This window comes from Abrus precatorius, unplaced genomic scaffold, assembly GCF_003935025.1.
Source record: "Abrus precatorius isolate BTA unplaced genomic scaffold, Abrus_2018 Scaffold11, whole genome shotgun sequence".
NCBI lineage: Eukaryota > Viridiplantae > Streptophyta > Magnoliopsida > Fabales > Fabaceae > Abrus > Abrus precatorius.
The window spans coordinates 5,027,436-5,049,774 of record NW_020874303.1 but is presented as its reverse complement, the minus strand read 5'-3'; the positions used below and the strand labels follow the sequence as shown (position 1 = coordinate 5,049,774).

At 30.3% G+C, this 22,339-nt stretch overlaps 3 protein-coding genes across 3 annotated transcripts; 2 read left to right on the top strand and 1 right to left on the bottom strand.

Moving 5' to 3' along the window:
- Positions 1-4,361: 4,361 nt before the first annotated feature.
- On the top strand, positions 4,362-8,645 carry LOC113853864 (sodium/calcium exchanger NCL-like). Its single transcript, XM_027484546.1, has 9 exons — positions 4,362-4,906; positions 5,124-5,321; positions 5,537-5,721; positions 6,076-6,221; positions 6,304-6,565; positions 6,725-6,873; positions 7,189-7,441; positions 7,559-7,840; positions 8,156-8,645. The coding sequence occupies exons 1-9, from the start codon at positions 4,507-4,509 to the stop codon at positions 8,402-8,404; spliced, it is 2,124 nt and encodes a 707-aa protein (XP_027340347.1). The 5' UTR covers positions 4,362-4,506; the 3' UTR covers positions 8,405-8,645.
- Positions 8,646-11,824: 3,179 nt separating this feature from the next.
- Positions 11,825-18,958, top strand: LOC113855498 (glutamate receptor 2.7-like). Its single transcript, XM_027487143.1, has 5 exons — positions 11,825-12,050; positions 12,491-13,737; positions 13,986-14,283; positions 14,379-15,644; positions 15,743-18,958. Exons 1-4 carry the CDS (start codon positions 11,825-11,827, stop codon positions 14,462-14,464), a joined length of 1,857 nt encoding a protein of 618 aa, XP_027342944.1. The 3' UTR covers positions 14,465-15,644; positions 15,743-18,958.
- A 464-nt stretch (positions 18,959-19,422) lies between these two features.
- Positions 19,423-22,008, bottom strand: LOC113855497 (basic leucine zipper 34-like). Its single transcript, XM_027487142.1, has 4 exons — positions 21,455-22,008; positions 20,533-20,623; positions 20,227-20,353; positions 19,423-19,565 (listed from the first exon to the last, which is right to left on the bottom strand). The coding sequence occupies exons 1-4, from the start codon at positions 22,006-22,008 to the stop codon at positions 19,423-19,425; spliced, it is 915 nt and encodes a 304-aa protein (XP_027342943.1).
- Positions 22,009-22,339: the final 331 nt, after the last annotated feature.

Sequence of the window (22,339 nt, the reverse complement as noted above, 5' to 3'; positions counted from 1 at the left end):
CTGTACATATTAACACGGGAAAGGAAGAAAAGCGGAAGTTTTGGAAGTTTCGTTGTGCAGTGCCGCCAGTGCTTTTGGGATTTGGGTCGGGGCCACAAAGTCCAACTTCAATGGGCTTTTGCATCTCTTTAGGCCCACTTCAATGTGATATTAAAAACTTGTGCAAAAAATGAAAGATGAACAACGAGTTGACCGATGAACACAAAAGATGCACTTAGCAGCATACATCAACGAATTAATCCGATACACTTTGCTTGAAATTTCCTTATTTGGCGTGCTTTCTATTATTTATTTATTTTTGTTAATTTCATTAATAGAGAATGATGGGTTATTAAATGGAGATATATGAGATTTCACAAAATAATAAAAGCTACATTAAAAGGGAAAAAAAAAAGGTTGCTAGTAATTTCCACTTCTATAATAATATGAAACACACACTTAGTAGAGTGTGTATTGATAAGGCACTTTTTAAAATTTACTTGGTCAGCTAAAAAGCTTGTTTAATAAAAATAAAATTATTTATTAAAATAGATAAAATGGATATTTATTACTTTTTTTAATGCTACTAAAATAAATGATCTTTTTTTCTTATTATTTTTAAGTAATTTTTAAATCTTACTTTTTAAATTTTTTTAAAAACATTTCATAAATAATAAATAAATATTACAATATTTTTTAAAAATAAATTATTAATATTTGAGAAAATTTTAAAAATTATTAATTGTTTATAGTAATTTATATATAAATGAGAGTGAAATTATAAATTTATTATCTTAATTTGAAGACGATAAATAATTTTAATAAATTAAAATATAAATATTATATTTTTAAAAATATATAGTTAATAAATTTTAAATTTCAGTATACTTAGTTATTATGTCTTTACTTATTATTTTGCATTTATCAGTTAAACTAACAATTATTTAGCTTTGAGTAACTTTAACTTATCTATTAATTTTGTGAGAATACAGTAAAACTAGTAGATAAGTTAGCTGAAAATTAAAATATAAAATTAATTGATTAAATTGAAGGTCTTCGATAAAATTAGTTGATAAATATAAACCGACAAATTAAGACGTCACTACTTTTCATTTTAAAATTTGAAATTTAGTAATTATATATTTTTAACGAATATTTTTTAATCTTATTTTAAAATAATTTCATCAAATAAAATAAGATTATATAAATTAAATTATATTATTATTTTAATGATTTTATATTGTAAAAATAAATTTTAATATTTTATTGTGTTTAATAAAATTTAATGAATTTTTAAAACATATAAACATAAAAGAAATACAGGAAATAAAATTTTATAAATTAAAGAAAATAAATTATTAAAAAATAAGACAAAAAGAAAGCACTTTCAATCAACTACTGAAAAGTAATATTAAAAAAATGTTAAATAAAGTAACATTCATAAAATCTTTAAAATGCTAATAATTACTTATTTCAACTACTTTATTAATGTTCACTTAAGATAGATTTTTAAAGAAATATTTATGAAGTAAAAAAATTAATATAAAAAATAAATAATTTTTTTATAAATAAAATAATTTTATATTTCTCTATTAGAAGTTATTTTTTCTAAAATTTGAGTGTATAAGTTGTTTTAATTTATGAAAGAAATTTTATTATCTTTTACACTAATTTTTACTTTTTATAAATATTTTTTTATAAATTTATCTAAATAAAATTATTTTTACTGAAAAATCTTTTATTTAACAAGATAAACTCTCAAGCTAAATAAAATATTTTATCAAACACATTTTAGAAAAATTAAATATTACATTTATATATTTTTTTATTATCAAATTATATTACACCGAGCTTTATCTTATAGTTGACTTTTCCTTCCATATTTTCGAACTTATACGCCAATAATTCTACCTCCTATGTAAACGTGACAGATGTGGAAAATAATAAAATTTGTTAATTAGCGTTTTCTTAGACGAGGTATGATAAAACAACACCCTTTTAACTTTTTTATTAATTAAAATTTATTAAAAATTATAAAAATACAAATGAAACTTATTAAATTGAAAATATCATTCACATAATTTATAATGATTTTTAATTAATAAAAATATTAGTAATATTTCTTGTTCTGTTTGGTGTAAATGAAGGAGATATGAGAATACAACGTATTATCTTTCAATGTGAAATTATTAGAGGGTTTGAACCGTCAAAGTTAAAGACATGAATGGAATTGTTTGCTCTGTTAATTTTCTCAATTATAAAAAGACATGATGATTTTTTGTGTAAGTATAAAATTTAAAGATAAAAGATCGAAAAAATAATAAAATTTAAAAAATTATTAACGACAATTTATTTAAAATTTAAAAATTATTAATAAATATTTTTAACATGATAATAAAATATAAAAAGTATAAAAAACAGTTTAAATTTATTTTTGGAAATTTTTGTCAAAAATAATTAATAACAATTATTGAAAAGAAATTATATTTTTGTAATTTAAAAAATCCATATTTATATAATTAAAAAAAGAAGCCACGTTGAATAGATATTTTGTATTAGCTTTTTTTCTTCCTTCAGCTGTTATACTTATTGTCTCCAAAGGTGTGCTCTTTTGTTTTAAAGCTTGTCAGTGGTCAGTTGTCAGTGGTCAGTTCAGTACTTTATTCTGCGAAGCTTTTTTTAAAAAAAAAATCAATTTAGTTTTTAAACAGGTGTCCACTTACAACACACAATTAAATTAATAAATTAAACCATTGATAATAAATTTTTGGTGCAAAAATAATGAAAAATCTTAGATTTATCTGTGACATAAAATTCAAAATGAAAAGAAGACAAATGCATGAATAGGACCCAACCCAGGAGCGATAGGGTTGGAGAGGCTGTTATTCATCCATTCTGCTGTTTATCGTTTCTAACGAACGAGTGACTCACGTGTTCTGTATGCCAACATTATTACCCTTCTATTCCAAATACACTTGTTTTATCTTACATTTATCTCTATTATTTTTCTTGTTTAGAAAAATGTTATACAAATACATAAAATATTATTCAATAAGCTAGAATGAGTTGCTCCAATTGATGAATCTAGATAATTTAATTTTACTAGATTATAAGTTATTCAAAATTTACTTAATTTTATGCTTCACGTTTCATATATAAAAATATCTAATTGTTAAACTTGATACCTGTCCTCGTATATATCGCACATCGTCTTCAGAATTTAAACAATTCACGTGATGTTGGTACGGTGTTGGGTCCAACATCAGCCATTCGAAGCGTTTCCCCAAATCAGTGTCTTTTGTTCCTTAGGTCAACACATGTACAACGGGAAACATTTCGAAAGCAGCGTGCTATCTTTCTTATTTAGTAAATAAACTATTTGCCATTATATCAACATGCTTTGGTTTACTAAACATATTATTGCTAAATTAATTTTCTAATTTTAGATTTTTTATTTTTATGTTGTAAAAATATAACAACATAATATTAATTTTATTAAAAGTATCATAAAATTATAAATAAAAGTTAATGCAAATGATAAATAATTTAATATCAGTTATTCAATATCGTTTAAGTAAAATTTTAAATTATTATTATATATTAAAAAAATAAAAAAAACTTCAATAATAAAGTCATCCATATGATACACATTAAAAAAAAAAAATACATATCTGTCTTTGCATACTAAAGACTATCTTAAAATGGTGAAGCCACTAAATTAATCGTAGACCAGTATAAGCTGCAGTGTCATGACGTATATGTACAGACTAGCATATCAAACAAAATCCTCGACCCAAGAAAATAAAGCAAATCAAACAAATTAAAACCGATCTTATTTCCTGTAAAGTGAGCATTTTCCCCCTTTCTATGTCATCTAAAGTGAGGATTTTACTTACAAACTAAATGAAAGCATATCATTGAAATCGTAACATTTAATTTTGACTCACTTTGCTATTTAAAATAAATTTCTCGCAGAGAGGAGCTGAATTTCTTTTTTTTTTTAATATGAAATGATGAATTTTGAGCAGATATTATTTAAACATGGCATGATTTATTGTTCATTTATTATAAAACTCAGTGATTAAAATTTGTTGCTCTGTGTATATAAATTGAAATTTAGAACATAGATAAAAGGTCCTAGGTAATTATCCTGGTCCTGGGATCAGGATATATACTGACAGGAAAAAGGCCACCAAAGTGACAGAATATGTTCTATTTATTTTGATGGACAACCGAGTGTCTTGGAATAAATTCAATGGTTGATACTGATTATCAAATAACGAAGCACTGATGCAAAACAAACATTTTTCTTAATTAATAATTTTAACGGTCCACATTTTTAGCATTAAAAATATAATAATTCGAGTGTTTTTACGATTCTGAATTCTCAATCCACATCTCCATCTACCCAAGCACAGTTGACTATGAAGACTTACTATTGAAGAAGTTAAGGCTTTTAACTTAAACTTTTTAATGGGCATTTCCTCCTCAACTTCAATTTCTGTTGTTCACTTCAGCACATGAAAAATGAGAAGAAACATGTCAAAAGTAGCATGCTTCACTCTCTTTCTTTTTGTAGTAGCACTTCATGTTGAATGCCGTTCTCTTCGCACAAGTGTTTCTAATGAGTTGGTTTCTGATGGGGTTGATGATGTTCAACCTCGAGACTCTTATCTACGACTCAAAGACCAAAAGGTTGAATCTTCTGGTGGGACATACTGTAAGCAAATGTATGGTTTCTTGCCATGTTCCAACAACATTGTTGGTCATCTCTTCCTCATTTTGGTTTATGAGTACTTGTTGTTCCATGGAGAATCATATTTGGCTGCTGGGGGTGAACAAATCTTCAAGATTCTTGGTCCAGGTGTTTTTGGTGCTAGTGCCTTTGATATTCTTGGTGCTCTTCCAGAGTCCTTAATTCTTGTTGGTATGCTACTACTCTATTACGTTTTCTTTCATATTTTTGTTTCTCAACTTAAATTCAAAGCTTTTGCTGTATGTGGTTAAATTGTTGATATTTAGTTATTTGGGTTGTAATCTAATAGTATCTTTGTAGCACTCATCAGTTACTGTTATTTACAATGATTTATCTTCATACTCTATCCTAATTATTTTTGTGGTTCTTGTTTGTTTTCACTTATCAGTTACTGGACTTTCCAGTGACAAGGAGCGTGCACAAGAGTATGCTTCCACTGGAGTTGGATTGTTGGCTGGATCTTCTATTTTGCTTCTGACAGTAGTGTGGGGAACGTGTGTTATCGTTGGCAAGCAAAAGTTGAAAAATGAGTCTCACTCTGATGGCTCAAATTCATCAAGTGGACCAATAAGAGAATCATTGACTGGTGTGCTCTTGACTCTTTTTCTATATTTAAGTTCCTTAACTTGTAATGCAAATTAATGAACATTCCCTCCATTTAAAACAAAAGTTTCCCGTTCATGCTTGTTTTTTGAAGTTTCAAATTCTTCCTTAGCATTACCTTAACTCCTTTTTAGTTGCTTCATGTTTAATGTGTAGTTCATCTCCTTCATTTACAGTCTCCTTTTGTTGGATTCATAGGTTATGGTATTACAATGGATGTAGAAACTAGAAAGATGGCAAGAATCATGGTTTTCTCAGTTATACCACTCATCATAATGCAGATTCCCAATTTATTCCGTCTCTCCACTACGCCAAGTGATGTGACCTTGATGATTGCTCTAACTGTTGCTGTTGCCTTTCTCATCTCATACTTCATTTACCAGGTTTCTCATCCAACACTTCATATTTGCTTTAAGTTGATCCTTAAAATAATTTAGACACAATTTAGATAAATTTTTCAATAAGTGCTAATAGAAGTAAAATATTAAGTAACAAAATGAATGAAACTTTTACTATAAGTCAAAAAGAACTTTTGTTTCTTTATTTTTAAAAGTTCTTTCATTTAATTTCTCTAAAACTTAAAGAGTATAAGTTATTTTTAATTTCTTTATTCATTTGTCAAATTAATTTTTTTCTTAAGTACTTATTTAGAATCTGACATGAATCGGGTTAGCTTCTGTTGTTTGATATTTTTCAATGCCAAATTTCCTTCTTATTTTTGACTAATGAATCTGCAGATCTTCAAACCTCAGATAGAGAAAACAAGACTAGAATACATAAAACATCATGATTTAATATTAAGAATTTTTCAACGTGTTGAGAAGCAAACTCTACAAAAGATCCTGACCGAGGATGGGACTCCCGATGTAAATGCCATAAGTGTGTGAGTGAGATTTCATTAAATGGTTATTTGCTTGTTTTCATAACAGTTATTGTGTACATAACCTGTAAAACTTGTCACGCAGGCTATATCACGAAATTAGTCAACGTGGGGGACAGGATTTATTAGTTACTGAAGTAAAAGAGTTGCTGCTTGGGAACAAATTAACTGATGCAAATATCAAAGAGGAACAAATAGCAGACTTGTTAAAAGTTTTTGACCGAAATGGTGACCAAATTATAACCAAGGAAGAGTTTGTAACTGGCTTAACAGAATACATTAACCAAACAAAGCATGCTGTAGATAGACAGTACCTCCCTAAAGAATCTCTTAACAAAATGTATCAGGTATGTAATGCACCATGTGACATAATTGCCACACATTATAATACTATGATAGTTTTCTTGTACAATCAAAATCTATTTGATAAAATGCAGGATGTTAGTCCTATCCTTACATTATTTTCACTCTGCTAACAAAGCAGATCTTTATTGTGTTCTTCACAGACTTTTATCAAGCCATGGATTGAACATGTGAGAAAAGAACGTGAATTGAAGGGGCATCTTATATCTGAAGTCTTAAGGCATGCTCAGAATGATATGGTTGGCAGGCTGCGCAAAGATGATGGCGCACCTGATATAGCTGCTATCAAAAGGTATTAGAATTTGAGTGTGGACTCAATTCAAGAGGGAGTCCACACTTTAATTTGTTGTTAACTGACCAATGTGAAACTTTTATTATCCTTGAGGAGGTCCACATATTGATCTTTTTGTCATATATATTAAACAGTGACTCAGTTATTTTACTAAGATGTTCATTGAGTTCAACTGTATAGCAAGAACCAAGTATCATAATCATAGATATTATTAAATACAAAAAATTCTATGGTTTATGAGATTTGGTTGTCTATTAATGCTCAGTAAAATTATAAGTTTTTTTACTTGTTCTCATGGCCATTTTGATGCGACAGGTTGTTTGAGGAATTTGATATCAATCAGGACCACCACATTTCAAGATCTGAACTAGGAAAAATAGTCAAGGGCATCCAGTTTGGTAAGGTTGTAGATGCAGAAGAGGCAGTTTCAAAACTAATTCAAGATCTTGATCACAACAGAGACAATGAAATTAGTGAGAATGAGTTTGTTGAAGGTCTTACAAAATGGATAAACTCAAATCCCAATCAAGCTTCCAACTCAAAATCTTCATCTCATCAAATTCATCGAGTATTTCCATTTTTCCTTTACTCTAAAACTTACCATTTTCTAATTTTCATCATTTTTTTTTCAAGTAGTATATAACATATAATTTACACATGATCTGTGAAATTATTGTTTATTTAGACCTGGGAAGATGTTGAAAAGGTAATGGAAGAGAATCATACCAAAGGAGCATGTGCATGGTTGACGGCTATAGCATATGTGGTGTTGGGAGTTACTATACTGTCTCTTCTTGCAGAGCCACTAATAGCGAGTGTCCAAAAATTCTCAGAAGATGCAGGAATGTCACCATTTTTCATCTCATTCATTTTAGTCCCCTTGGCTACAAATTTTAGAGAAGCAACCTCAGCAATCAAAGAAGCTAGCCATAAGAAAAGCAGTAATACTTCTCAGACTATGTATGAGGTTAGTCTCTTTCATTAACAAGGTCACACAAATAATCACAACCACTTAATTTTATGCACACAATCAAAATATATATAATAAATTTTTATTAAAAATCACATTATAGCACAAATTTAATATGGCAATAATATTAAATACTATAATTTTCAAGAAAAACTTATTATTTATTAATTTCTTATTATGTGTTCTTAAACATACATTAAAAAAAAAAACTGATTTTGAAAAATTAGCAACTAAGATCATAGAAAAAAATGATTAGAGACTTCAATTTTTTAACTAGAGACTTATAAGAAGATTTGATTTGGATGAATGTAGATTTATGGAGCAGTGTTCATGAACAACATTCTTGGCTTTGTGGTGATTTCCATTCTTATATACATGCGAGATATCACTTGGGAATTCTCAGCTGATGTACTAGTTGTGGCAATTGTTTGTGCTGTTATGGGCCTCACAGCTACTTTTTGGCACACTTTTCCTCTTTGGACATCCTTCCCTGCATATCTCATGTACCTATTATCATTGCTTTTGCTTTTTGTTCTTAAAGAAGTTTTATTTTATGTTTAGTGACACAGAAACTGGGAATGTGGATTATATTATGGGGTCGTTCATGTTTAGTGAATTCTAATGGTGTAGTTGATGCCTTGATCAAAGGTGAATTCAGGTATACACCTAATGAAAGGAAATTTCATGAGTATTAAACACTATTAGACCCATTTGCTCGAGCTATTCAAGCATGCCTTGTATAATGTTGGTCAAAATAGTGAATCATCAATTACATAAATCTATCGCCATATATTTGTGAGTTTTAATTTTTAAATAATTTTTTTTTCAAGAACATTTTTATGGGATGTTTTTCTTCCTCAGGTAATTTTTTATGTATTGAACATTTATTTTTAAAAATTTAATCTTAATTTAAATTTTATGTTTCAATTTTTGATAAATTAATTTTTAATGTTAAAACTTTATCTTTTAATTTAGTCGAATTTAATATAATAAAATATTTATTTAATAATAATTAAAATATTTTTAAAAATTGACCAGTTTATATATTTTATTAGATCCTTTATTTTGAAATCTTAGATAATACATAATTTTGATTAAAATGATTAATTTTTACACTGATATTTAATCATGGATTATCATATTATTAAAAATTGCTAATATTTTTTTATATAAAAATTACTTTAAATTATAGCTGCAGTATTTTTAATTAATTTATAGTAAAAACTACTGTGTGCGTGTGTGTGTATATATATATTATAGTTTTATAGATGAATTAATTTAAAATATAAAGTTATAATTATTTAAAAATTGGTTTGGTAGATAATTATATATTTATATGTCATTTACATTTATAAGTTAGTTGATTGATTGGTTTTATTAAATACTTTTAATTATATTAGTTAACCAAACAATTTTTAGCTTTCTTTTTTTATTTTAAGCCAGATTTTCAATTTTTAATTAGCTTATTTGATAATTCTTTCAATCATACCTTAAATTAGGAATGTTGATTGTTCAGTTTAGTTTAATTTTTATTTAAAATATATTATAATCATAAAAATAATATGCAATTGGTTTAAATGTAGTATCAAATTGAACTAAACTAAATTGATATTTTACGATTCAGTTTTGATTTTAAATAAATTTAATTTTTCTAAATTTATTTATTTTTTCATGTCTTTTAATTTAAATTTTATTCAAATAAAAAAATAACTTAAAATTAAGGGAATTTGTTCAGAAAAAAGTAGAGATAAGAGACATTACTTAATGACAAAACTCTAAAAGAAAAAGGTAAAATCATTGACGGAGAATTAAAAAAAAAATACTCAATTAATATAAATGAGAAATTTAAGAAAATAAAAATAGTGCATTGTATATTTATATATTATTATGATAATATATATATATATATATATATATATATATATATATATATATAAGTCAATAAAAAGAATTATAAATGTATATGGTATGATTCGATTTAGTTACATCTTAATAATAGGAATTGTAATCCAAACAAAATTAAATGTTTTCAGTTTTTAATATGATTTGGTTTGATTATTTTTTTCAGATTGATCTGATAGGTTAAAATTAGTTTGATTCAATAAATGGAATGGAGATTTAATAAAAACTGTAAATTGAATCAAAATAGTTGAAAAAGAAACCTGATCTTATGAAATTGGTTAAAAGTAAAGTGTTTGAGAACTTACTTGCGAGTCAAAATTTCTGATGTATGTGGAATTGTATAAGAAGTTTACAAGTTTTAATCCCCAGTTACATTGTATCAATTAATATTCACAGGCAAAAGTCTTGACTATAAGTGATTTTTAGCAGTCATTCTTGAAAACTTTTGACAATAGTTCTATGATAACTTGTAATTTCCCTTTAAATTCTATGCTCCTGGTTTTGTTTTATCTTCAAACCTTACTTTTCAATTATATTTTGATCGAAGATAAAATATGTTTTGACATTTGGTCAGAATGGTTTTGATATATATTAATACATGCATAAATTTTATTTGATTTATGTAACCTTGGCCTTAAATTGTTTTTATATGATATTCAAACCCCTAATAGTTAACTTGTCTTCGTAAACTTAATAGTTGGCTCTTTCAAACGAATTGCAAATAGTTTAATACCTAATTAACTATCATATAAATAAATTTTTTTGAACGTATATCCTTTTAGTATTTATTATTGATACATTAAATAATATAATATATAATTCCAATAAAAATTATTATATATAAATTTTCATTATGTGCACTTAAGTATGCATATAAAAGATCATTAACAGATTAATTATAAGCAGAGAATTTATAGTAATGATATCTTATTTTCTAAGCTTCTTAAGTACGTAAATGGAACAATTAAAAAGATCGAAACGCGTAAATGGAGATCAAATGATGAAAACTAATAGAAAAATCTTCCATTTCAGCTGAACTGAGTTATTCTCAAGACCATAAATATTTCTATCTTTTAGATGGTGCTATCAACACGTACGTACTGTAAAAATAAAAAGTAGAAGTCGGAACAATTCTTCTGTGCAATTTCCATGAGTGCAAGAAATCTACTCACAAATGCATACGCTCATTACGACGAAATGCAAGCAAGCATAACTTAACAACATTTTGGTTCTTCGCAGCTTAATAATCATGCTATATTTATTACATTGAAAAGGAGCAGAGTTTCTATATTAAGTATATATTATTGTGTTGCGTCCTATATTTTCTTTATTATTATGCGTCGCTTTATGTTGTACGCGTAATGATATTGTTCAGTATATTATGTCATTGTTATTACAGAGAGGGACTGTATTAGTGTTTCTCTTCAATTCCACTCGGCAGTGACACTTGCATTGCATTGATTCTTTCTTAGTTTGAATGATTAAAAATAACTCAGGGTCATTTCATCACAACCAGTTGTTTATTATAATTTCATATTAGGAAAATGATGTGCCTATGTTCCTAAAACTGGTTGTGAAATTAAATATAATAAAAAAATGATATAAAAGGAAATTAGATACACAGAAGCAGTCAAGCAGAAGATAAAAAATGAACGGAAGAGAAAGTATGAAAATATAATAATTACAGTGAAGTTGCGGAATGCAGAAAAATGAAGAATATCCGAGTTGCTGGTTATAAAATTATAATTTCAAAAAGTTTATTGAAACTCTATTATGTCATCTGTTTGTTGAAAATCGATAATACTAACATTTTTAAATTATCATTACATAAATTGTAATAAAAAATGATAAAAGAATGTGATGATACCATATACTAAAGAGTTCATTACCCGAAAGCTTCTTTCAGTATTAAAATTTGAAAGAGGCACCTGTTGACTGAAAATTGTTTAATTTGTTAGCTTTCTTGTGCTTATAAAGGGATATGGATGATGATTGATGAGCAGTGGGCACAGCTAGTCTGGTAAATTTGCTGTTATGGAAACCATGCATAAGTTTGTTCCTCTCATTTGTTTAATCACCATGATTAAAATTGTGTTAGGAAAATCAACAACACATTCTTATGGTGTTGCTGGCTTTAATTTCACTGGCATAATAGGAACTATTGTAGACAAAAGTTCCCGCAATGGCAAAGAGGAGATAGTGGCTATTAAGATGGCATTGGAGGATTTCTATCAATACAGCAACCAAAGGTTTGTTCTGCAGATAAGGAACTCTCAAGGAGATCCCCTTAAGGCTTCTCTTGCAGGTTTATATTTACCTCCAAAAATAACATAATCCTTTTTTTTTAAAACCAAGACAGTTTAGTTCTCTAAGCATACTTTTTATTATTGCATCTTTAGAACACATACTTTAAGATACACGTGATTTTAATTTTTTATTTATTTTTTCAGCTATTTAAATTAAGTCTCTATAAATTCGAACTTAATTTCTATTTTAAATTTATTTTTTTTACATTTTTGTTAACTTTCATCCTCACAATTGAGTTTAAGCAATTAATAATAATTAAATTTTATTTAAAAAAGCATTTATTACCCTTTTGTTTCTATGCTATAATAAATATTTTTATTAATAAAAGTTAACTATTTTGTAATATTAAAAGTAAGTTAGGGCTGAAGTTTATTTTTAATTGTAATGGTAAGTATAATAATGTACAAATTCACCTAATTCTAATTTATTCTTATGCAGCCAGAGATCTTGTTGATAAAAAGCAGGTGCAAGCAATTATAGGGCCACAAACATGGGAAGAGACAACTTTAGTAGATGAGGTTTGTAGCCAACGCAAGACACCAGTTCTATCCCTAGCTGATGCAGCTCCAAAGTGGTCAACTTCGAAATGGCCCTTCTTGGTGCAAATGTCACCAAGTGAAATTAAGCAAATGAAAGCAATAGCTGCTATTGTTCAGTCTTGGAAATGGCAGCGTGTTAACGTAATATATGAAGATAGCGATGCTTCATCCACACAACTTTTATCCTATCTTTATAGTGCCTTCAATGAAGAAGGTGTACTTATAAGCATGCTTTTAGCCATCCCATCTTTTATTTTCTCTTCATTGTCCCAAGAACTGGAGAAGCTTGGAGACAAGCAAAGTCGAGTCTTTATTGTTATCTCTTCCCTTCCTTTGGCTATAAACCTTTTTGAAACTGCAAATAAAATGAACATGATAGAGAAAGATTCTGTGTGGATCATAACTGATCCTTTCACGTGTCTTGTTCATTCCTTGAATGCATCTACTATATCCTCCATGCAAGGGATAATTGGAGTTGAGAACTACTTTAAAAAAACAGGGCAAAAATATTATCACTTCTACATTAAATTTCGCCAAAAGTTTAGCTCAGAGTACCCTCAGGAATTTAACAACGAGCCTGGGATATTTGCAGCTCGTGCCTATGATGCTGCATGGACTCTAGCTCTATCCATGAGCCAAACCAACATTAAAGTGGGCCAAGTTTTGCTAGATAAGATTTTGCTTAATAATTTTATTGGCTTAAGTGGAAAAATTCAGTTCACTGACCAAAAGTTACCTCCTTCACATACTTTTCAGATCATCAATGTGATAGGAAATGGTTATAAGGAAATTGGGTTCTGGTCAGATGGATTAGGTTTCTCAAATAATGTTAGCCAAAATGCTACTTACAGTTCTTCAATGAAAGAACTGGGACAAGTTTTATGGCCAGGAAGACCTTGGGATACTCCAAGAGGATGGGCCCTGCCAACAAGTGCAAAACCACTAAGAGTTGGGGTTCCTGCTTTGTCCACACTAAAACAATTTATAAATATAACCCATGATCAATCCAAAAACATTGCCTTCATACAGGGATTTACTATTGATCTTTTCAGAGAAACCATGAAGTTGCTGCCCTACCATTTTCCGTACAAACTATATGCTTTTAATGACACATACGATAATTTGGTGAAGCAAATTTATTTGAAGGTGAGAATTCTTAATTATATTGTGCTTGCGAGCATTATCTCAACTTTATTACTTACATAATATCTTATCTCTAGCAATTATTGGACTCAAATTTGATGTGTTACTATGTCATATCTTTTAATATATTATATATACTGTATAATCCATGTTAACTTTGCATCAAAATTACTGGGTTAATGTCTGATATGCGATTATGGCATATGTTGTCACCCAAGTTGTTTAATGTCTGTTGCTTATGCATGAAGCAGAATTTTGATGCAGTGATTGATGTAACAATAATTTCATACCGATATCAGTATGCTGAATTCACTCAGCCATACACTGATCCGGGTGTGGTGATGGTAGTCCCCCTTAAATCAAAAGCAGGACATAGAGCTTGGTTATTCATGAAGCCTTTTACAAAAACAATGTGGATTCTAATAGTGGTCATGATTATCTACAATGGCTTTGTTCTATGGATGTTGGAAAGACATCATTTCCCTGAACTTAATGGCTCCACGCTGACCATGGCTTGGTTGACACTAACCCCTCTCATCAACTTCAATGGTAATTTCACTAATATGAGATTTTTCTTACTTATTTGCTCTAATTTCATCTGATTACTCAGTTGATATTGATTTGGTTTACTTGAATGAACATAGACACAGGGTACAAGTTGTTGGGTTGGACTCCCAACTATGTGTCCAAAAAGTCCAAATTTTCAAGCTCATTTTCTACACTTAATTGAGGGGAGTGAGAAGTCAGAAGAGAGTGGGTGAGAGAAGTCTAGATTGGAGTATTTTTTCGCAGCCTAGTGTGTGTATTTTCGCAGAGAGACATCAAAAAGAAAGAAGGGGAAGTGAGAGAAGAAAGAAGCTCCTGACCAGCTACTTTATTCCTTAGATATCTGATTTTATCACCGTTGGATCAGGCTGAAAATTTTACAGCAGGTTTGTAACACGGTGCTCTTAGTTCTGACCGTTAGGATTGTCGATTGAATGTCTGAAGTTGGAGATATTGTCTTCGCACAGAAGCCCTGTTTTTGGTGACTCTGCACAGACCAGCCGCATAGAAATTGTTATTTCTCCTTATTAAACCGTTGGATTGAGCTGAAACGTTGACATCAGTTACCAGACGTATATTTCTTCGTTCTGACCGCTGGGATCGTCGATTGGAGGTTTTGGCTGAGATAAATTGTGTCTAAACAGCAGTCCTGTTTTGTGAGATTTTCTCTCTTTGGTTAGGCTTTATTGCTTGGTTGTATTAGCTGTTGTTTGCACGAATTTGTGCAATATTTTGAGACTCTCTTGTAACCTCATTTGATTATAGTGGAGCTTGATTGACTGGTTTGAGCCCGTAGGTTTTTACTTCTCACATTGAGAGGGTTTTCCCACGTAAATAATTCTCTGTGTCCTTGTGTTTGTTGCTGCTATTTGTTATTGTTGTTGCTACTCACAGGTTCTTGCAAGTTTGGAGAATTGTTTCCGCTGCTTACTTTAGATAATTGTGTTCTTGTATTTGGTTTTCCCCAAAACAAGTTACACAACAGCTTATCAAGGATGGCTATGGTAGTGTGGCTATTTGTGGCACTTATCATAACACAGACTTACACAGCTAACCTTACCAGCATGCTAACTGTTGAAAGGCTTGAGCCGACAATAGATAATGTTGATCAGCTAAGAAATAGCAATGCTGTGGTTGGATACGGTATAGGATCATTCTTGAAAAATTATCTTCAGGAAGTTTTACAGTTCCATCCTACAAACATTAGGCAATTCGGCGAGCTTGAAGAGTTTGCTGAAGATCTCAGAAGGAAAGAAATTTCAGCTGCCTTTTTTGAAGTTCCTGCAAGTAAAATTTTTATTGCAAAGTATTGCAAGGAGTTTATTCAAGCTGGGCCTATTTATAAGATTGGAGGATTTGGATTTGTATGCTTTAACACTTTGTTTATCTTTCTATTCATGCTTTAGTATTCCTTCTGTTGGATATTTGTTTAAATTCTTCTGTGTTATTTTGAATTTTTCAGGCATTTCCAAAGGGATCTCCATACCTTCCAAGTGTAAACCAAGCACTTCTAACTTTATTTGAAACTGGCAAGCTTCGAGAATTAGAGAACAAAATGCTTGCATTGGAGAAATGTGAAAACACACAAACAGATGAAGAAACTGCTAGTCTCAGTCCTAATAGCTTTTGGGCCCTCTTCACTTTAACAGCAGGCACATCAACAATTGCTCTCTTGGTTTACATTATTGGTGTGAATTATTCAAACATGGACATAAAAAAATCTGGAGACTGATGACTCAACAATGGGGATATGCCAAGAGACAAATCACAAGAAAAGTTAGTGATGTTGCAGAAAGTTCTAAGGAATCTCCAAACACACATGCTACGGCCAACTGAATTTTAAAACTATGAGGTCACTTGGCTTTAGCAGTGAAAAGGTGATAATGTATTGATAGGGACACAAAATGTGCAAGCAAGAGTGCTTGACCAATTTATTATTAAGTAACTTCAATTGTGTTTGTAGGCAAATGAGCTGGTTAGTATGTCAGGAAAGGTAAGGTAAAGGTAACGTTCTAGGTTGAACTCTTAAGTAAACCAGTAGTGTTTGTTGCAAATATGTGTCTTAGTTTTCACATGTAAAAATATAAAATATTTTTAAGATATTTTTTCCTATGACTATGGTTTTGGGTGATTTTCCTGAAAAATTGAGAGTGCTTCATGGGATTTTAATTTTTTGAAATAGTCAATGCAAAGAAAAATATTAAGTAAAATATAGCGGTGAATTTCCTGCTTGAATCCACAGCAAGCTTGTTCGTTAGCAATTATTAGCAATATAATTAAGTGCATGTTCAGCAGAAATATATTTATTTAATGTACAGTGTACATAATACTAGGTCCATTTTTTCTTTTCTAAGTTCATTATTTATTATGCACTTTCATTACTGTACAAATCCAGTGCACTTTACTCTATAACTAAGGTGTTGTGTAATAGCTCTAACTAAAATTTTCTAATGCGATAAACTAACATAACCGGTTGTACAAAATTAGTTTGTATCAGCTTTAGTGAGGGAGAGTTCCTCCTTATGATGACAATAAGGTTAACCTACCCATCATAGAAAACTGGTCACAAGGTCTATAAATCCAACACAATTCACATAAAAATGATTATAAATGGGATAAACCAATAACTGCTGTGTATTATTTAACATTCAATTAATATGAATATGATTAACTTGTTCTGTTGACCAAAAATGTTTCCATACCTTATTTTTTAATAAAACAATTTCTTAATGCATTAACATCATAATCATACAAATAAAGTAGAACTTTTATCCTATGCAATTTTCAGGCTAAGAATGTTGGCCATAATGATCTACAGTGGCTGTGTTCTATGGATGTTGGAAAGATGCCACAGTTCTGAAATTAAAGGTTCCATGCTGAATCAAATTGGCCCATCTGAGGACCATGGCTTGAAAGTTGTATGCTTTAACTCTTGTTTTTTTTTTTTTTATTCATACATTACTATTTAGAATTTAATTGAAATATTCTCTCAAAAAATAAAAATAAAAAAATTCACTATTATCTAATTATGGATGGCTATATCGTTGTCAAAAATATTAACTTTTGCAACAACTACTTTAAATGTCATATTTGCGTTGTTTTTAAATTGATTGACAGTGTATTAAAATTAATCTCTTATTTATTTGTTAGAAAATTGTTTTTGTAATGTTGCTTTGTGTTTGAGCTTTGTAGGCATTTCCAAGGGGGTCTTCATTTCTTCCAAGGGTAAACAAAGCATTGCTTTCATCAGAGCAATGTGAAGACTATGAACTAGATGGAGAAACTACAAGTCTTAGCTCCAACAGCTTCTGGGTCCTCTTCAGATTGACAAGAGGCACATTAACAATTGCTCTCTTGGTCTACGATGTTCATGTGAATCATGCAAACCGTGAAGAGGAAACAATCTGAAGACTAATGATAATGATGATTATTCAGCAATGAGGCCATGCAAAGAGAAGAATGTCAAGTAGAGTTAGTGATGTTGTAGACATAACAGGTTACTTGGTTGAGGAGGGAATAGTGTTGTTGTACATAGGGTGACATAAAATGAGCAACCAATAGTGCTAATACCTTATTGCAAAGAATAAATTTGATTGCTCAGCTCGGCAGTGAAGTAGTCAGTATGCTATGGTAAGGTAGGGTAGGATAGGGGTAAGGGTAAAGATCTTTGGTTGAACTATGTAAACTAAACCTATTAGTGTTGTAAATATCAATATGTCCCCTAAAGTTCACATATTAATAAAAAAGAAGTTTAGTATGATTGCTTAGCAGGCCAAGTCCCTGCATAAGTCTTTACTTCATTTTCAGTCAATTCACAATGTGTTTCTTGCTGAAATACACAGCAAACCTGTTCATGACCAATTATGAGCAATATAATTGTGTTCAGCTCTTAAAACCCTACGAAATTTTAAAATTAGATTTAGTCACGATGATTGTTCTGCTTTGTTTCAAGGAACATCATCATTATCTTTCCTTGTGGGGGCTGCATAAGTTCAAACCAATTATGAATCTGACTTTTGTCATTAGAAAAAATAATGTAAAGCTGCAACTCTCAGTGCAGTACAACTATTCAAGTAACGGGAGTTATCCAAGTACCCCAAAAAGTTATATTGTAAAGGATTGGATCTTGCTGCATTTGTCTTTCTTCTTGAACCACCACGTTGTAATGTGACAGTATCATGTCATAATCAATAAAAACTATGGTGATAAAAAAATGGAAGGACACTGGATTTGACCATAAAAGTCAACTGCCATCCTTTGAGATAAATTAAGCACATTAGCGACATTTAACTGCTCTTGGAAATCATTGTCTATCTTACCGAAAAAAACCGAAAGAAACAAACCATTGTCTCTACTTATATTTGGGTTGCATTAACCAAAACCACCCTATTAAGCACTTGGGGCATTTTAGCCTAAAGAAAATTTATTGGCTTTAACCGGGCACATGATATGCTTCGAGTGACTCTAACCTATTCATGTATGCTTCAACATGATATTGAATTGAGATTGATGATACAAAATCTATTTTACATATAAATCAAAGAAGTAAGAATAAAGGTTATAATTCACTTAATATTTTGTACAATTTTCCCAAAAAGATAAAAAGAAGAAATACAAAATAGCAGACAATAAGGCCCAAGGGAAGAAAAACAAGAAAAATACTGCAATCAGACACCCCCTTCCTCCAAAATAATAAAGGAGAAAAATAATTCTCTGACAGCTTCCATGCATATCCCAATACAAAACCACGATGTTTTGTCCCCTTATTCCACCCAACAAGAAAAAAAAAAATCATTGAGAATAATTTTCTGTTAAAAAAGAAAAACAAAAAGTGTAATTAGAAAAAATCAAATCTTGAAATTCCAATCCAACCCCAGATAACCAATCACCTTGAAAGCTAAAAATTCTCCAATCTACTCATGCAATCCACTTGTCAACTTCCTACACTCCAGCCTCATAACTGTGTTAGGAGCCCCACATCAACATTGATGGGAAACACATCACGTGAAAGCTCTAGTTAGCACCAAGGAACATACATCCACAACACTATTCCTTGTCTCTTCCCTCTCAACTAAGAAGTTGCTCCTTATCCTTGCATCCCAATGGTTGAGAAACTGTTAGTTGCTGATGAAGAGTGTGTGGTTACATTGGTGGTTGTGGCTGTGATGTTGGAGATTGAAGTGAATGTCCATTGTTGTTGACTGTGTTAGCCATCTTATGTAGGTTCTGTTGTTGGTAGATTTGCCTCAGTCTCTCTATTTCCTTCTTCAATGCTTCTTGATGAGCTGAGAAAGATTCAAAAATACCCACTATCTCAATAATCATGGTGCTTTTACAAGTTCCAAAGGGGACTATTATCCACAGAGATCGAATAAAAGAATTTAATTCTCATGCTTCAAAAAATGTGCTTTTTTCAGAGACAATTTCCCTCTGATAGATTTCAAACCTAGATATCAACATCAACATGTTTCATCAAAATCAAGAATCTTACGATATGTCTTACATCTAGTTAAGTCACACGCACGTCTTATATCATTCGAACTTCCAGGAGAATAATAATCTTAGTCAAATGCTAATATCTACCTTTAGAGCATTAGGCATTATTTAAAAAACTAAAAATAAAACCGTTATCATAAAATGTAATAAATGATTTTTTTAACGGATATTTAATCATGCATAAATAAACATATATTGTAATATTTATTAAAAAAATATCACATAATTCAATATATTAACAATATTGAACCTTAGTATACCTTATAAAAATTTATAGATAATTTTTTTAATAAAATTTTTTTACTTTCAATTCTTTAAATAATGTTATAAGGGTATTTAATGAGCAACCGATAATCTTATCACATAAATTTTTAAAAAATCCCAAAATATGGATTACATAATATAAAAGGTAGAGTGAAAATATTTAAAAAGAAAAAAAGTATTATATACCGTCTTTGAAAATCTTGTCTTGGGCCAAAGCAGCAATCCGTTGCTTCAAGGCACTATTGTCGACATTAAGAATCAAACGTTGATGGTCCAAGAATGCAACTCGTGGTGACAATGCTGATACCTCCGTCTTCATTTTAACATATGACTCATAATTAGCACAAATTTTATTTATTCTCTAATATATATACTACTAATTAACAGTCACTTGATTTAGGGAAATTAATATACTAGATGCCATTTTTTATCTTTATTCAGTATATATAACTTTTTTGTTTACCGTGAAAATTAAATTAAAAATATATTTACCTGTAAAGTTGTTACGCTCCTTTCAAGCTCAGAAATGTATTGTAGCTTTCTCACCCTTGACCGCTGAGCTGATTGCCTGTTTGCCAATATTCTGGGAGCCATACAAGTAGTGATAATAAAAAATCATATTTATTTTACACACTTTTAATTTTATATACATAAAATCAATCATTTATCTTACAAGGTTGCGTCAAAGTAGCTTGAAAGAAAAAGGGGTCCAAGAGATATAATTGGATGAACATAATTAACTTCTGCACTCAAGTAGCTTTATTATAATAATCAAGTGTTTTATATGTATTATCCCAATTTTTTTGGTCATCTATTTCACTAGTTAAAAGTGTACTCTTCAAAATGATAAATTGATATTGTATTTATTATTCAATTTTGTATTATTCAACAGCGAAGGGTTTGTCATATTATATGTAATTTTCAGAGAATAATGTCATACACAGCAAGCCACCTTTGACGACTAAACAGATATTATTTATGTTTTAATAAAATAAATTTTTTATACTAATTTTTAATGTGTCAGACAAGCATCCATGCAAATAAATTTTTTTTAAAAAATAAAAGTCAAACTTATAAACTTGTGATATAACAAAATCTTGTTCAAATAAGTATTTAATTAAATTATTCATCTAAATGCATCCTAAACAACTGTACACTAATTTATTTAAAAAATAAAATTATTCTCACTTTCATCATATAAAGATTAAAAAATTAATATCATATATGATTATTTTTATTTTTATCTTATATTCTAATTAAAAAATGCATCTAAAATAAATAACTTTTTATTATTGTATTTTAACTTTCACAGAAACATTTTCCTTGTCATTAATTGTACGTGCATGGAAGGTGGGGAAACTATATAATAATTAACAAAACAATAGTAATTAATATTTTGTGTGATGAAGATTACCTTTTGACCCTCTTGGGATCGACAACGGTTTCAGTGCAGGTGGCGGTGCCGGAGAGTGGCGGCGCCGCCGTCTCATTCTTGCACGAGTTTTCCTCTTCCACAGCTTCCTTCTTAGGCTTCACGTCCAACGCCATTACCATTGGCTTCTCCTCGTTGTTACTATTTTGGTCGGAGGACGGCGAGGAAGGGTTGGAGGCCGACGACAGCGGCGGAGGCGGCAGCGCCACGGTGGCAATGTCGTCGGAGAACATGGAAATTAGCTGCTCCTCGTCGAGCCGGTCGAAGCCGGCTCGACATTCTTCGAGGAATGGCGTCTCGAGGAAGGCAATGGAATCACTGGCGGATCGCCGGTGAGCTCCCCGCCGTGCGGACGAGAAGTCGAGAAACTCGTCGACCCATGACGGAGGTGTGATTGTTGTTGTTGTTGTTGTTGCTGATGATGATGATGATGCTGCGTTTGTTGAGGTAAAGTTTGCCATTGTGGGTACCCTTTGGTGAGGAAAAGATGACCAATTTTGGGGTATGGTTGGTATTTTAGGAGGTAACTGTGCCATTCCCTATGTATATGTGACCCCAAATATAGAGAGATACCGAAAATTTTGTGTACTACGTATAATGGCCTTGTGTATCTAAGTTAAGTGTGTTTGTGTCTGAAAAAAAAATAGAGAGAGAGAGAGAGAGAGGAATAGAGATCCCAACAACCTAACCAACTCAAACAACCGCAAATCTTAGTTCAAAATCTTGTTCTTGGGTTTCTAAAACCAGTGGGAGAGAGAGAGAGAGATTAAAGAGACGATGAGAGGCAATGCCATTGTGCCATGTAAAACCTCATGATGGTGTTTTTATTCATTTGTTATAAAGTTTTTTTTTTTTTGGGTCCTTTTG

Coding starts and splice junctions, on each gene's coding strand:
- LOC113853864 (XM_027484546.1), top strand. CDS start 4,507: ATGAGAAGAAACATGTCAAAAGTAGCATGCTTCACTCTCTTTCTTTTT. Junction 5,322..5,536: donor AATAAGAGAATCATTGACTG/GTGTGCTCTTGA, acceptor TTGGATTCATAG/GTTATGGTATTACAATGGAT. Junction 7,841..8,155: donor CTTCTCAGACTATGTATGAG/GTTAGTCTCTTT, acceptor GGATGAATGTAG/ATTTATGGAGCAGTGTTCAT.
- LOC113855498 (XM_027487143.1), top strand. CDS start 11,825: ATGATTAAAATTGTGTTAGGAAAATCAACAACACATTCTTATGGTGTT. Junction 12,051..12,490: donor CCTTAAGGCTTCTCTTGCAG/GTTTATATTTAC, acceptor ATTCTTATGCAG/CCAGAGATCTTGTTGATAAA. Junction 14,284..14,378: donor CCCTCTCATCAACTTCAATG/GTAATTTCACTA, acceptor GAATGAACATAG/ACACAGGGTACAAGTTGTTG.
- LOC113855497 (XM_027487142.1), bottom strand. CDS start 22,008: ATGGCACAGTTACCTCCTAAAATACCAACCATACCCCAAAATTGGTCA. Junction 20,354..20,532: donor GGAGCGTAACAACTTTACAG/GTAAATATATTT, acceptor GTTAAAATGAAG/ACGGAGGTATCAGCATTGTC. Junction 19,566..20,226: donor AGACAAGATTTTCAAAGACG/GTATATAATACT, acceptor AATCTTTCTCAG/CTCATCAAGAAGCATTGAAG.